General features: G+C 51.4%; 1 protein-coding gene across 2 annotated transcripts; it reads left to right on the forward strand.

Annotated features, from left to right (window-relative positions):
• The first annotated feature begins 1148 nt into the window (after nucleotides 1-1148).
• On the forward strand, nucleotides 1149-16438 carry CC2H21orf58 (chromosome C2 C21orf58 homolog). 2 transcript variants are annotated; one of them, XM_015534660.2, is made up of 8 exons: nucleotides 1149-1387; nucleotides 2468-2528; nucleotides 3710-3783; nucleotides 4590-4757; nucleotides 8333-8444; nucleotides 14430-14551; nucleotides 15083-15255; nucleotides 15660-16438. In XM_015534660.2, exons 1-8 carry the CDS (start codon nucleotides 1328-1330, stop codon nucleotides 15703-15705), a joined length of 816 nt encoding a protein of 271 aa, XP_015390146.2. In that variant the 5' UTR covers nucleotides 1149-1327; the 3' UTR covers nucleotides 15706-16438. The 2 variants fall into 2 exon arrangements, with proteins under 2 accessions (XP_015390146.2, XP_042813212.1); XM_042957278.1 differs by lacking the exon at nucleotides 15083-15255.
• The last annotated feature ends 143 nt before the right edge of the window (nucleotides 16439-16581 follow it).

Consider the following 16581-nt stretch of genomic DNA (forward strand, 5'->3'; position numbering starts at 1 on the left):
GTGAGAATGCTATTTACCATCTTCTTGATTTTTCTGTAAATCTAAGTTTTAAATGACTTTAAATAAGTAACTTTAGTTTTTTAAAAACAATTTAAGGGACTTTCAGCCAGATTTTTGCCATCTGATACAAGCTGCATTGAGGAGGGGGGCTGTAAGTGTGCCGATACTCCACTCTCACCCCAGCCCCAGATCGCTGTCACGGGCTCCAATAGCAAATCTGTTATGTCCACTTCATGAGCCGGGTGGATTAATTTGCAAATCTGAGATGTAAAGCCCATACAAATGAAGGGCCGCTTGTATCAGTTTTGTGCCCTGCCTTCTGTGTGAAGGATCATTTATAAAAGGCTTCCCTTATTGGATGCAATCCCGCCCCACCCTCAGCCCTCCAGACGTGCACTCCAGCCACCAACTCCTGACCTGACCAGGGGTCTTGTCCCTAGGTGTTCCCACCCCTCTCTGGGCTGGGGTCCCCACAGAGCAGCCCCAATGCTGGAATCACACCCCCGCCTGAAGCAGTGGTAGCTCCGCATGACCCTGTGTCCTCCCAGGTGATGGCTAGGTGCCTGTGGGGTGGACCCACCGAGAACCCCCACCAGGGAAGCCCCCTAGGCATGTCATTGGCCAGCTCCCTTGTGCCCCTTCTGCCCCTCAGAATTTCCTGAAATCTGCAGGGAGGTGGTGCCCCCACCTGGTCCAGGCTTTACTCCCATCTGGCTCTGAGGGTCCCTAGAAGGGGTTGGGGGCTTGCCAGCCTCCAGGAGGCTGCAACGGATGAGGGGTTGGTAGGCCCCCGTGGCGCATGGGGAAGGATGCAGCTGTCCCCTACCCTATACTCTTCTGGGCTCAGTTCTAGAGTGGGGGCAGTGCATGGGGGGTGTGGATCAGGACTGTCCTCCCCCCAAAACTTCACTCTGTCCCTCTGGCCTTAGCCACTGCTCCTTGCCTTCCCAATAAGCCCTACCTGGCTACACCTGGAGATTAGCAGTGTTTATAGGTAACCGCTGCGTGGGGCCTCCGTGGGGCTTGGGAAGGACTCTCAGTGGAAACCCAGCAACCTGGGGCCTTCCTGTGTCTACACTGCCTAGCAACTGCCAAGGCAATGCCGGTGTTGGCTCCCGACGCTGTAGTCCAGGGGGATGGGGCCACTCTCTCACATGCTCCAGCAGAGGCCAGTCTCCAGGAGGTAAACCGAGCCCAGCTCAGGAATCCTTCAAAGACACCAGGGTTGGGGCTGCTTCTGTCCAGTTGAGCAGCTCTTTCTTCTAGATACCCTGAAAACCAGGGAGGGAGTTGGGCCTGGTGGCGTCCCTCCTCTTGCAGTCCAAGAATGCTGGACTCCTCAGTGGCAGATGCAATGACCCGCCTGACCCTAAAACTCTTAGAGAAGGTAAGACGGGGGAGGCGGGGTAATCGTGTTTTTAACAACTTGTCAAAGAAGCACAGATACACAAGGTAAGTTATACCTGTGAGTATACTCCTTCCAAAGCAAAATGCTTTGCAATGGTTTTCAGCCTCATGATGAAGGACTATGGTTTCTTGGGTATTTTTCTCTGCATTTATGCAGAATCAACTATGTTCTTCTGGCAGTTTCTCAGCCAGGAGGTTGTTTGCACCCCCAGGCCAGAACATTTCCAGGGTCCCACAGAACTCCCCTGCAGAGCCTCCCAGGTTTAGTGTTTGAGAGAAGCCAAGCCCTGACTGATGCAGGATCCGAAGCCTCATAGGCTGGCCCTGGGACCCATCCTGAGACCCCATCCTCCCCTGCAGGTTCTGTTGGTCCCTGGCCAGCCTGCCCTCACAGGCACCCAGCTCAGTGCCCTTCCTTCCATGGGACCCATGGGCCAACTTGGAGGGGCTGGCAGGAGTCACCCCAACATGGGCCCAGACTGTGCTGCTCAGCCCAGGGCTCGGGTGATCAGAGGTGGTCAGGGACACGGAGCTGGCCTAGGTCAAGCTCTTCAGAAAGCTGCTGCAAAGGGACCATACAGGGGTGCCTGGGCGGCTCAGTCGGTTAAGCACCCGACTCTTGATGTTGGCTCAGGTCGTGATCTCATGGTTTGAGATCGAGCCCCGCATCAGGCTCTGCTCTGACAGCATGAAGCCTGTTTGGGATTCTCTCTCGTCCACTCTCTCTCTGACCCACCCCCCCTCAAAATAAATAAACAAACTTTAAAGAGGAAGGGGCCTATATATCAGAGCACCTGCCCTTAGATTTCAAGGTGGAACGTGTGTGCGCTGGACAGAAAGCGTAGCCTGCACAGTCCCTGCGACAGTAAAGGTGACCCTTGCCACCTGCCCTGCACCTCTGTCGCTCAGCATGTCTTGTCCCCAGTCACCTCCATGTGGGACACTGAGCCCTTTGGACCCTCGGGGGGGAGGTCATTCCGGGAGCATAGGGGCAGATGCCCCTCATGCAGCGCAGACCCTGTCCACTCACACACTTTCTGTCCTGATCTTTTCGGCACAGAAACTGGAGCAAGAGCGTGAGAATGTGGAAGGGGATTCTGAGGACCCTCACTTTGTGCCAGGTAAGAGCCCCGGGCTGCTTGGAGCCACACAGGCAGGCACGAGACCTCCCCCAGGTCCTTCCCTCCTCCTGACAACAGCAAGACTGTCCTTACACTTTTCCCTCATACTCAGAATTGAAAGGCTTTCATTTTCATCTTTAACATACACACACACACACACACACACACACACACACACACACACACACACCCAGGTGCTCTGCTGAGCACACCCTCATAGCTTATCACACCCTCACACAAACCCCAAGAGGGAATACATTCATCATTCCCATTTTGCAGATAAGGAAATAGAGGCCCAGAGAGATCTGATAATCTGCCCCGGTTGCCCTGCTCAGAAGTGGCCACATGTGGATCAGACCAATGTTGCTCTGAGCTTGTTCTAGGCCGGGTGGTTTGCAGGGCTCAGCCTGTCCATCAAGTCATCACACCTTCAAATGCCCAGACCAGACACCCCTGTGTATCTGCCACACTGGCCTATAGTCAGACATTGAGGCCACAGGAACCAGGGGAGGGGACCACTCTGCCTGGTGCCAGTGTCCAGGTTCAGGAACATCTGGGTGAGGTGCTAGGGAGTCCCTACAAAAACATCGTCTACTCTTCATCATGTGGATGTGCCCCTCTGGTGGTGGGGCTCTAGGCAACTTCCAAGGGCAGCAGGCAGAGCCCAGGACTCAAATCCAGACAGGAATTTCCAAACCAGGTCACTGACCAACGAACCCTGGAATGGGCCAGGGCAGTGGGGACTCCCGGGGAACCCCCATCCCTCAGAGGACACGCTGCTATAGGCGTCCTCTGCACTGGGGGTTAGGGTGGGGGTGGAGAATAGGTCTGCTGTGCCAGAGAAGGGATGGCCAGAGCCAGCCTGGGATCCACCAGACCTCGTTCGGAACGCCCTCTTGAGGGGGACCCCTCCCTCAGGATGCTGCAGATGACATTACTGAGGCTTGGTGGACCACACCAGCCTCCAGGCTGCTTGGGGCCCCCCCGGGGCTCCGGGTGGCAGGAGGCCAGGCTCATGGCCCAATTGCGCTCACTACCAGGACCAGTGAGGCCTCCTCCCTCTCCCCAGTGTCCAGCAGAGCCTCTGTGACAGGGGCAATGCAGTGCTCGGGCCCCGAGTGGAAACCTGCACGAGAGGACTTGCAGCTCATTTCCAGAAATAAGATGATCATTCCCTGCAGGAAATGAGGACAGGCCGGATGCAGCTGTACTGAGTGCTCTGAGGAGGAGGAAAGACCTTCTGCAGAGACTCCGGGTAGGCCGGTGTCCTGTGCCGCGTGGAGCTCTGGGGCTGAAGCTGGGGGCTACCGGGCCCAGGCCAGAGGCACAGGGAGGGCTTCCTGGAGGAAACGCTGGTTCCCTGAGGTCTGTTGACTTGTGGGTGGGTGACTGACGGATCCTGAGCAGCCAGGAGACTGCGCACCTAATCACAGAAGAGAAAGCAAGATATGCACGCACGTGTTCTCTAGTCGGGAGTGTTAGCTGAAAAACCCTGCTTTGGTTGCACGTATCCACGGTGGAAGTGCTGTGCCAAGGACCCAGTTCCTACAGGAGGTGGGATTTTAAGACGGCCAAGGGCCTCCTCCAGTCTAAATGCACCAGCAATAGGGAGTGACCGTGGGAAGTGGCAAATGGCATCCACACGGACGGTTATGATGAAATACTGCTTTGTGGTGATGCTGGAAAGAGAGAACATCCTCTGTTGACTGGGAGAAAAGCACAGCCGGACACTAGTTCATGTTTTTTCATAAAACATGGACGGACAGGCTGAGCCAGAAAGAAGCATTATCCCCTCCCCACCCCGTGCAAAAAGGTTTGTCGTCATGTGTCCCCCACACGCAGAGCCCGGCTCCCGTCCCAGAGAGGCTGTGCTCTTCGCGGGGCAGGTCAGCAGTGCCGGGCAGCCCTGAGGCCCACCCCGCACGGAGGACCACACTTCTGTGCGTGGGCTCTGCTGTGCCAGGCGGGGTGGGGACGCCCCTCCCCCGTCTCCCCCCTTCGTGTCTGCGTGTCTGCGGCGCTCCCTCCCTGGGTGCAGCGGGCCCTGCGTTGGTGTTGCAGGAACAGCACCTCCTGGAGGAGGTGTCCCAGCCCCGAGCCCCGAGCGGGGTGAACAGAGGAGGAGCCTGGGGATCAGCACTGCCCCCAGAGGTGCCCCCGGTGGGCATCCGTCCTGCTGTCTCCCCACCCCCGCCAGCCCTGGAGCCACCACACATCATCCAGCACTCGGTAAGTCTTCGTGATGAACCGGGGGCGGAACCAACGTGGGGAGGATGCGGGGCCCACAGAGCCCAGTTCCTTCCTCGAGGCCCACCTCGGCGGCATTATGAACGGGCTCTGAAGAGGGTGGGTCAGCTAGGAGCCAAGAGCGGCTGCGTGTCCCATGTCCCAGGCACCGTACAGGGACCTCCGTGGCTCCTCTGTGCAACCCTCACAGGTGCCCTGACAACTGGCTTTGGGGAAGGGGTGGTCTCATCCCCCTCATTACAGATGAGAGGCTGGGGTCTCCATTCAGCCTTCCTGACTGCCAGGTCCTAACCTGTGCACCAAGAACAGAAGTATTCAGCATCAGGAGGGCCCTGAATTTGGGGAAGAAGTGTGTCCACGCTTTCTCAAAATTTCGTAATGACCAGGGGAGCCTAAGACCCTAATTTCAAGGGCAGAATTTTATTTTTTATACCTACATATTTAATTTTTTTTAATATTTATTTTTGAGAAAGAGAGAGACAGAATGTGAGACAGAGGCAGACAGAGAGAGAGAGGGAGACACAGAATCCAAAGCAGGCTCCAGGCTCTGAGGTGTCAGCACAGAACCCGACATGGGGCTCAAACTCACGCACCGCGAGATCATGACCTGAGCCCAAGTCAGAAACTCAACCAACTGAGCCACCCAGGTGCCCCAATATATACGTACATATTTTAAAGTTTATTTCTTTACTTTGAGAGAAAGCGCACACACAAGCGGGGGAGGGGCAGCCAGCGAGGGAGAGAGAGAATCCCAAGCAGGATCCATGCTGTCGGCGCAGCGCAGAGCCTTAGGCGGGGCTCGAACCCAAGAGCCATGAGATCATGAACTGAGCAGAGATCAGGAGTCGCCCAGTGAGCCACCCAGACGCTCCAAGGGCAGAATTGTAAAGGTAAAAGAGTGGTCCAATTTTGGGGACCTCATACCTTTATTCGGCCTCTGGGTTGTAAGCAAAGGAAAGGAACTGACTTTCTTCAGCAAAAGGGAATGTGTTGGAGGGCAGGTGAGTGCAGGGGAAGGACAGAAATCTGGGACATGACACGTAAAAGCCTCAGGGAGAAGAGAAGGCCGAGGAGGTGTGCAGGACCAAGTTGAGAAGGTTCTGGACCTGCTGACCAGGGAGACTATTGGTGCCAGCAGGCTGGGTCCATGACCTGGAGGGCATTTGTTCTTTGGAAGAAGACCCTGGCAGCACATGGCTGAGGGAAGAGAACGGGAAGGGGCAATTCAGATCAGGGAGAGACCTGTGCTAATGGAGGCCCTAGAGGCCCCTTCGCCCCTGGGCTGTCTGTGTCCAGGTTCCAGATATCCTAAGCCCGCGCCTTCAGGTCTCCCAGCAGCTAGAGCCTCCCTTTGGGAGTGGTGGGGTGGTGGGGGTGTAGGGGCAAGAGCCTCCCCCTACTCAAACCCACTTACACTTACTGCCCTTCACCAGGGCCCGGTCCTGCTTGCATGTTTCAGTCTCAGCCCCAGGGACAAGCAGATGACGGGAGGGGCCTTTGGTTGTTACAATGAATTTCCTTGAGGCTGGATTCAGAGACTCTGAGGTAGGATGTCCTCCAAGCCATGAAGGCGTAGTCCCATCAGACTGTGCGGTGGATAGCAAAGCGTGGCTATGGGCCAAAGTTGGCTTGCCATCTGCTTTTGTACAACCTGTAAGCTAAGAATTGTCTTATGTTTTTAGATGTTTGGGGGGGAAAATCAAAAGAAGAATAATAGTTTGTAACACATGAAAATGATATGAAATGCAAATCTCAGTGCCCATATCGAAGTTTCATTGGTCCAGTCTTGCCTGTCTATGGCTGCCTCCAGGATACAATGGCAGAGTTGAGTGGTTTGCAACTGAGGCCATATGGCCCATAGAGTCAAAACTATTTATTGTCTGGCCCTCCACAGAAAATGTTTGTCAGCCCCTGCTCTATGCCATCATTTCTATGAACTGGGAAAGAAAGGACAAGGTCAGGGCCTTGTTCGGGCAGGAAAAGAGTAAAATAGAAAATAGAAAAGTCTTTGGTGCGTGATCAACACCTAGTGTGTGCTTGAAATTGTACATTTATTTTAACTCAAGAGAGAAGCCAGGACTTATTTTTATGACCTGTTCCGTGGCTGCCTCTATTGAGGCAGGATTAATGAAACCAGACAGTCATTAGCTTAGCCTACTGAAGACAGGAAATGTGGGGAACATTAAAAATCATGTCATTGCTGAATAGATATTGAGTCCAGGTGTCACATAGGACATGGCGTGTTATAAATATTTGTATCTAGCCCCAAATTCGTATGTTGAAGTTCTAACTTCCAATGTGACCATATTTGGAGATAGCGCCTGTGAAGAGGTATACAAGGTTAAATGAGGTAATAAATGTGAGATCCTAGTCCAATGGGGCTGGTATCCTCAACAAAGGAGGAAGGGATGGGGCGCCTGGGTGGCTCAGTCGGTTAAGTGGCCAGCTTTGGCTCAGGTCATGATCTCATGGCTCGTGAGACCATGTCTTAGTCTGCTAGGGCTGCCATAACAAAGTGCCACAAACCAGGCAGCTGAAACAGCAGAAATTCATTTTCTCACAGTTTTGGAGTCTGGATGTCCAAGATCAAGGTGCCAGCCAATCAGGTTCCTGGAGAGAGTTCTCTTCCGGCTTGCAGACAGCTGCCATTTCACTGTTGTCACATGGCAGACAGAGAGTTCCCTAGCATTTCTTCCTCCTTAAAAAAAAAAAAAAAGTTTAATGTTTATTTTTGAGAAAGGGTGAGCACAAGCCGGGCAGGGGCAGAGAGAGGGGGTGACAGAGGATCTGAAGCAGCGGGCTCTGTGCTGACAGATGAGAGCCCGATGCGAGGCTCAAACTCATGAGCCATGAGATCATGACCTGAGCCAAAGCTGGCCACTTAACCGACTGAGCCACCCAGGCGCCCCATCCCTTCCTCCTTTTTTGAGGATACCAGCCCCATTGGACTAGGATCTCACATTTATTACCTCATTTAACCTTGTATACCTCTTCACAGGCGCTATCTCCAAATATGGTCACATTGGAAGTTAGAACTTCAACATACGAATTTGGGGCTAGATACAAATATTTATAACACGCCATGTCCTATGTGATACCTGGACTCAATATCTATTCAGCAATCTATTCAATGTGTTGGGTTAACCAGTTAAGTTCCTCTTGGGGGTGCCTGGGTGGCTCAGTTGGTTGAGCATCCAGCTCTTGATCTCAGCTCAGGTCTTGATCTCAGGGCTGTGAATTCAAGCGCCGTGTTGGACTCCATGCTGTGTGTGAATCCTACTTAAAAAGATAATAAAGTTCCTTTTGGATGGATGGATAAATGAATGGATGGGTGGGTGGGCAGATGGGTGGGTGATGGATGGGAGAGTAGAGAGATGGGTGGGTGGGCAGGTGGATGGTAGGTAACTAGGTGGGCGGACTTGTGGGTGAATGGATGGGTGGGCAGGTGGATGGGTAGGTGATGGATAGGTAGAGATGGACGGTTAGGTGGGTGGGTGGATGCTGTAGAACTCTCTCCTAGGGCACGTTTAAGAAACTAATCATCTGGCTCTTTTTAGGTCCCCCAGCCTCCTGCCACCATTATTCAACAACTACCTCAGCAGCCACTCATCGCACAGATTCCCCCTCTCCAGGCCTTCCCCACTCAAAGGTCAGGAAGTATTAAGGAAGGTAAGTGTTCCAGGAATGCAAACTGGTACAGCTTCTCCGGAAAACAGTATGGAGGTTTCTCAAAAAATTAAAAATAGAACAACCTTATGACCCAGCAATTTCACTGTCAGGTATTTATCCAAAGGATTCAAAAATGCTGACTCAAAGGGGCACATTCACCCCAATGTTTTTAGCAGCATTATTGACAATAGCCAAATTATGGAAAGAGCCCAAATGTCCGTTGATGGATGAATGGATAAAGAAGATGTGGTGGATAAAGAAGATGTGGTACACACACACACACACACACACACACACACACACACACACGATGGAGTATTACTCGGTTATCAACAAGAATGAAATCATGCCACCTGCAATAACGTGCATGGAACTAGAGGGTATTATGCTAAGTGAAGTAAGTCAGTCAGAGAGAAACAAATATCATATGATTTTACTCATATGGAATTTAAGAAACAAAACAGATGAACGTATGGGAAGGGAAGGAAAAATAAGATAAAAAGAGAGAGGGAGGCAAACCATAAGAGACTCTTCAATACAGAGAACAAACTGAGGGTTGCTGGAGGGGAAGTCGGGGGGGATGGGCTAAATAGGTAAAGGGCATTGAGGGCACTTGTTGGAATGAGCACTGGTGTTATATGTAGGGGATGAATCACTGGATTCTACTCCTGAAATCCTTACTACACTGTATGCTGACTAACTTGAATGTGAACAAAATTAAAAACTTTTTGACAAAGGAAGGTAAGTGTCCCCTATTAATACTGTTATGGGTTTACAAAATTCTCTATCGAAACAAAAAATATTTTTGTAAACAGGATAGTCATTTAGGGTCAGCTTTTGGCTATTCAACTGAAGCTATATATTAGCAACATGAAAATAATTTTAAGTTTAACAAAAGTTATCTCGTATGATGGATATTGCCAATGGAAGAAAACAAGAACCAGGAACTGAGTGGAAGGGGCTCCAATCCCAGCTCATCTGATTATTAGCTATATGAACACCTTGGCTAAATTGTTTCTCCTTTTAAATGAGTTTTAAATATTTGAGATTAAAACCACTTTATCGAGATGACAAATTGCACACATTTAAAGTGTCCAGTCTGATGAGTGCGGACAGACGTGTATTTCCATGAACCCATCACTAATGGAGCAGTGAGCACGCTTACCCCCCAGAAGCTTCCTCCCTGACAACTAATGGTATGAGGGTCTAGGAGCAGACCTGCATGTGGAATCCTCTGGTCAGTGTTCTCCATTCTGTCCCAGCGACTAAGAGAACTGGTTTCGTTACCGTAGCTCCATCCAAGGTTGTAATGTGTGCCGGGCCTGGCGCAGAGGCTGCCCCGTGACTCAGCCAGGGGTGCTGTCCACGCTGCGGCCCCTAGAAGGTGCCCAGGAGCTGCTGAGCACGGCCCGGCCTGTGTGCTCAGAGGCGATCCTGCTAGGGCTCTCCATCCCTCTTTGCTGGTTTTTCCAGATGAACCTTAGTGGTAGTCTGTCAGGTTCCAAAGGCAAACCGAGCGAAACCACGTGTGTGCGAATGCCTGTATGCCTTCCGAGAGAAAAGGTGTCATTAAAAATCAGTGGTAGGGGCACCTGGGTGGCTCAGTCGGTTAAGCGGCCGATTTCGGCTCAGGTCATGATCTCAGTGGTCTGTGAGTTCGAGCCCCGTGTCGGGCTCTGTGCTGACAGCTCAGAGCCTGGAGCCTGTTTCCGATTCTGTGTCTCCCTCTCTCTGACCCTCCCCTGTTCATGCTCTGTCTCTCTCTCTGTCTCAAAAATAAATAAACGTTAAAAAAAAATAAAAAAAAATCAGTGGTAAAAAATGGAATGTGTGATACGTGCCTAGCTATTTAGACAAATTAATGTCAGGCCTCCAACTCCTTATACCAAAACAAATTTCAACCAGATCAAGTATTTGAATGTAAAAATATGAACTCTCAAAAGAACTCTAACAACCACTTTGGAGAACTGGTGGTCTTTTTAAAAATTGCAATATCATAGACCGTATTCCTTGTACTGTGCCTTTTATTCCCATGACTTATCCCATAACTGGAGGCCTGTATCTCTCTTGCCTTCACCCATTTTCCCCAACTCCCCCTCCCCTCCAGCAACCATCAGACTGTTCTCTGCATTTATGGGTCTGATTCTGCTTTTTTTCCTTTCTTTTGGTTCCCTTTATTGGGCCTTAGTACAAAGTTGAGCAAGTGGCATCTTGAGCTCCTTCTCCCCCAGCGACAGGAACCGGGAATAGCGTCACTCCCCTCCTCTGGCTCGGCTGTTACTGCTCCCTATTTGTCCTCTGGGAAAACTCCCTAGTATGATTTCATACAGAAATACTGTTTGAACTTACCTGGTCTTTCCACTTACCTTTGTTGAATCTCAGACCGCCCTTCTGGAATTGACTTCTGTCATGTTGAAATCCTTTCCAAGTTCATTTAGAACAGACTCTGGAAGCTCCCTCTGTGTTTGCTTTCTGGCAAATGTTTTTATCCTCCCCCCACCCCCTTTTTTTTTTTTTTAACATTTATTTATTTATTTTTGAGAAAGAGCACAAGCCCGGAGGGGCAGAGGGGGAGAGACAGATCCCAAGCAGGCTCTACACTCAGTGTGGAGCCCGTCACAGGGCCTCATCCCATGACTGACTGTCAGATCACAACCTGAGCCAAAATCGAGAGTCGGATGGATGCTTAACTGCCTGAGCCACCCAGGCGCCCGAATTTCCCCTTGTTCTTAAATACCAGTTTAGCTGGATATTCAGATCTAGATTGTTATCTTCTCTCAACACTTTCTGAGGACCCTTGTGATTACATTGGGCTAACACAGATAATACAGGATAATCTCTTCATCTCAAGATTCTTTCATAAAAATTAATCAATTTAAAAAGTTGTAGGGGTGCCTGGGTGGCTCAGTCGGTTGGGTGTCCGACTGCGGCTCAGGTCATGATCTCACAGTCCGTGAGTTCGAGCCCCGCCTCGGGCTCTGTGCTGACAGCTCAGAGCCTGGAGCCTGCTTAATAGATTCTGTGTCTCCCTCTCTCTCTGACCCTCCCCCGTTCATGTTCTGTCTCTCTCTGTCTCAAAATAAAAAACGTTTAAAAAAAATTAAAAATAAATAATTGTAAAAAAAAACCCATAAAACTTAGCATCTTACACGTTTAAGTAGTGTTAACTAGATTCACATTGTTGTGCAACAGATCTGTAGGACTTTCCACCTTGCAAAACTGAAACTGTATCCATTGAACAACTCCCCACTTCCCCTTCCTACCAGCCCCTAGCCCCCACCATCCTACTCTCTTTGAATTGGATTACTCATATGAGAGGAATCATAGAGCGTTTGTCCTTCTGTGACTGGCTTATTTCACCTGGAATAACATGTCTGAGGTTTATCATGTTGTGGCAGATGTCAGAATTTCCTTCCTTTTTAAGGCTGAATAATACTCCATCATATGGATGGACCGCCTTCGCCTGCCAATGGATGCTTGGATTGCTTCCATCCTGAGACTCTTAAAAACATCCCTTTTACCATGTAATGAAACACAAATCACAGGATCCAGGCATTAGGATATGTACCTGTTGGGGTCTATCATTCAGCTGACCACACTATCCAATCATGTTATTATCCCACAAATTATGGGCCCATTCTTTTGGGGTTGGGTGTTCCAGTGTTTTCTGGCTGGTGCCACCACACGGTCTTATCTTGTGGTGAATGGGCATGTACATTTCTGGGGGCACATGCCTAGGGATGAGATGTTTGGGTTAGGAAATACTGCCAGACAATTTTCCAAAGTGGTAGTATCTGTTTACACTTCATAGGAGGGAATGTCATGGTGGGCAGGTCATGGTAGCTCATTCTGATTTTAATTTGCACGTTATCTTGTCATATATTTATTGGCTGTAAACATCCTTTTCATGAAGTGCCCATTCAAGTATTTTGCCCATTTTTCTTTCAGGTCATCTGCCTCTCTCATTGGTTCATGTATTCTAACATGGATCCTTTTTGATACATGTAAAGCAGACGTTAAGTCTTTTTGTGGCCTGCCTTTCCCTTTCTTCGTCGTGTCTTTGGATGAACATGTTTTTAAGGCTTTTTCCTTTATGAATTAGTGCCTTTTCTGTCCTGTTTAAGAAATCTTTACCCACTAAAGGTCATGGAGATGTTCTTCTACAGTTTTGTTTCCTTTTCTCATTTAGATTTATGACCCCCCTGGAATAGATTTTGTGTACTATGAGTTAGGGATTGGTGTTATCTCTTGTCATGGGTATCAATTTGGCCCTGTGCCATTGGTGAAGACCCTAGCTCTCTGCAACACTGATGTGTGTCCCTTATCCTCAGGCAGTAACATGGTGTGAGGCCCTTTCTGGACTCTTCTCCTCCAATCTTTCCTCAGTGGGAGGGAATCCCAGGGCTGGTTGGGGAAGCTTCCCTGAAGGTGGTGGGAAGCTTGTTGCCTCAGAATGGGGCTGCCCAGGCCCAAACTCACATGGGTCCCCTCAAGGGTCTTTGCCCAGAATGGAGCTGCCAGACTCACTCCACTTTCTTATCTTGCAGGCATAAGAGTTCCCACAGCTTTGTTGCCATGGGAATCTGGGTCTCTGCCCCACCCCCATTGCTCCCAGGCCTGGGGCAAAATCTGTCAGTCAAGGGTCTCCAGAGAAGCAGAACCAACGGGATGTGTCTAGAGAGAGAGAAAGATGTATTTTGAGGAATTGGCTCATGTGATTACTGAGGCCTGGCTAGCCCAAAAGGACTGCTGCCTGCTGCCCACCCCAGTCCTGCCACGCCTGCAGGAGCCCCCGCCCCAGGCCGCCAGGCCCCTCTGCTTTGACTGGGAATGTGAGTGGTTTCTGGGACTGTCTGTAGGGAGGCCGACAGAGCCTGGGGCTGCCTCATTTCTAGGGCCTGGCTGCTGTGAAAGAACTCATGTTTACCTCTCACGCTGACAAAAACGCACCTGTTTCATAGTATCCAGAAATGGTGAATGTGTTCGTTTCTTGGGGTGGCTGTAAGAAGAACCACAGGCCTGGGGGCTTAAAACAATAGAAATGTACTTTCTCTCACTCTGGAGACCAGAATTCTGAAATCCAGGTGGCCACGCGGCCAGGCTCCCTCCAGAGATTCCAGGGGAGGGTCCATCCAGCAGTGGCGCTAGGCAGTCCTGGCCTGGCCGCGTGGCTCCCTTCTCTGCCTCATCTCCACGTGGCCTCTCCTCTGCTGTCTCACACCTCCTCTGCCTCTCTTTGTGAAAACACTTGTCCTTGAATTTAGTGCCTACCTGGATAATTCAGGATGATCTCAAGATTCTTATTACACCTGCAAAGATCCTTTTTTTTTTTTTTTTAAGACCCTTTTCTAAATAAGGTCACATTCAGAGGTCTTGGGGATTAGAACGTGGACACACCTTTTGGAGGCCACCATGCAGCACAGGTGGACGTGAAGAAGCCGATAGGAGGGGTGCAAAGTGGAGCAGCCTCTTGGGAGCCCAACTGGACACGTGCGACAACATTTTATCTTATTTTTAATTTTTCTAATGTTTGTTTATTTTTGAGACACACACACACACACACACACACACACACACACACAGCATGAGTGGGGGAAGGGCAGAGAGAGGGGGAGACACAGGATCCGAAGCAGGCTCCAGGCTCCGAGCCGTCAGCACAGAGCCTGACGTGGGGCTTGAACTCGTGGACTGTGAGATCATGACCTGAGCTGAAGTCGGACGCTTAACGGACTGAGCCATCTAGGCGCCCCGTACATGTTAAAGCACATACATCGTCCAACCTAGAAGCTTCACACCTCAGAACACGCCCCCCCCCCCCCCCCCCCGGGGCCCTGCACAAAGACACCTGTGCTGAAAGGGCTTCTTGCTGATAGAGAGCTGCATCTGTCTCAACAAACGGGTTGCTCTAAGGCTTTGTTCTCAGGAGTGGCCTGAGAATCTGCATGCAGTATGTGAATGACAGAGCCTCTCCCGCCTCTCCTTCAGACATGGTGGAGATGATGCTGATGCAGAATGCACAGATGCACCAGATCATTATGCAAAACCTGATGCTCAAAGCCCTGCCCTCTGGGGGATCACAGGCCGCCCCTCTGCATTCCACCCCACAGGTAGGCTCGGCTGGGGACGGGCACCAGGGCAAAGGAGACAGGCCAAATCAAAGCCAGAGGACCTGGGTGGCTTTTCTTCTGGAAGTCTGTGTATCTGTGCAACTCTGAGAAGCACATTTCTGACTCCTGGGTCCATGACCCGCTTGTGAATACCCCCTGCTCCCAGTCCCACCCAGATGCGGGATGAGTTCTGCATTTTGGGGCCCAGAAAGCTGTCTCGTAGAGCCGGGTGAGCTCTGCTGGAGCCTGGGCTTCTCCCCTCCCTTCCCTTCTTTCTTCCTATCTTTCCCTTGCCCCCCCTCCTTCTCTTCCTCCATCCCCCTCCTCTACCCCTCCACCCCAACTCCCTCTACCCTTCTTCTCTTTGATGCCAATCCTGGGCTCTGACCGCCCCCCCTCCCCTTAGTTAGAAAGCAGGCAAAGGGAAAAAGGTGGACCCAGGGAGCAGCCTTTGTCCCTGTAGAAACGGGCCAGTGTGTGTACTGTGCTGAGTACCCACAGCGGGTTACCCCTGTCCTCCTGTGAGCCCAGAGGCAGAAGCCGCCCTCCGTGCATCACCATCACCACTATGCACCCCCAGCCTGGCTGCAGGCCTCCCCGGCGGGTTACTCCATGTGGCCCCCAGTGGTCTCAGCCACCATCCCCCCACCTGCCTCCGGCTTCCTGCACCACATGGCCGGCCCCTCCTTGGCAGCCCTTAGTGGGTAAGTCAAGGGCAGCTTCTTGGGTCTGTGGAGCGGGAGTACCCTAGGGCCTGGGTGGTACCTCCCCACCCCTGCTGACAAGCCAGGGGACCCCCGTCTTTGTCAGGTCCGTAGGCTGTAGCAGGGAATTTGGAAAGGCCCTGCTGTCTTCCAGAGGGAGGCAGGTGGGTCTTTGGCAGGATCAGCCTGTGGTGGTCGAGGGTTGAAAATGGACCCCATGCCCACCTCCAGGGAAGCTGCTTGTGGCCTGGGTCATTTGTCCAGCCCAGCAGGAGTGGTGCTGGGAGTATGAGCAGGGCTGTGGGGACCCCCACCTGAGCTCTGGCAGCACGACTCACCTGTAGCATGGTGTCTGTAAGCCAGGCCAGGGCAGTAACTGCACCCCGATATCTTGGCTTTCCTAGGGTGGCATCTGATGGCATCCTGCCCACACAGGCTCCGGGCCTGTGAAACTCCACGCGTGGGCTCGGTAAGGAGCAGGGTCCCAGTTCCCCAGCAGGTGTGGTCGGGGAGGCCCGGCAGAGGCCTGAAGCCTCGGCCCTGGATGCTGGACTGCCAGGCATGAGGAAATACAGGGATTTCACCAGGAGGGATGGCCCAGTTAGCCGCATAAACCGTTAAACCTTCCTGTGGAAGAAATACCAGAAACAAGTCAAATATGATGACGACTGGGAGGTCTGCCTGCCACGAGCGGCTGAGGTGAGGGCTCCTGCCAGTCTCAAGAAGTGAAGCAGACAGCAGGCGGGGATCTCTCGTGGGAGAGTATCTTTCCATGCGGGTCTGCGTGGCTCCTTCTACAAGTCAAACACCATGTTGAATGTGGTTCCTTTCGAAGATGGCTGAGGAAAGGGAGCTTTCTCTGCATTTGTTCCTTTTGGTTCTGTCAGGGCTTCCGGTGTGAACGTCACCTTTAGTTTTTCTTCATTTTCTGTGACTTTTTTTTCTTGGTGGAATGATGTTCCCTTGACATGTTAGTATAATTTTCACATGAATGTCACATTTAAATGTTACAGCTGTTTTCATCTACCCCTTTTGGGAAAACCTATTTTCCCCAAGTTCTGCACCAGCGAGAGCCCTGCCTCCTTGGACCCTGCAGGCTCGTGGGATTTTGGCCCGGGGAAGGGGATGACCAAGTGGCGGTCAGGATGCCTCCAGGGCGGGAGGGCGGCAGGGCGGCAGGGGCCCCCACCACGTGCCTGGCACACGCATCTCTTGTGAAAGGCAATTAAACGTCTGACTCCATTGCTGATTTTCACATTGACTTTTTTTTTTATTAATTTTTTTAATGTTTATTTTTAAGAGACAGACAGAGCATGAGTGGGGGAG

This window comes from Panthera tigris, chromosome C2 (assembly GCF_018350195.1).
Source record: "Panthera tigris isolate Pti1 chromosome C2, P.tigris_Pti1_mat1.1, whole genome shotgun sequence".
Lineage (NCBI taxonomy): Eukaryota > Metazoa > Chordata > Mammalia > Carnivora > Felidae > Panthera > Panthera tigris.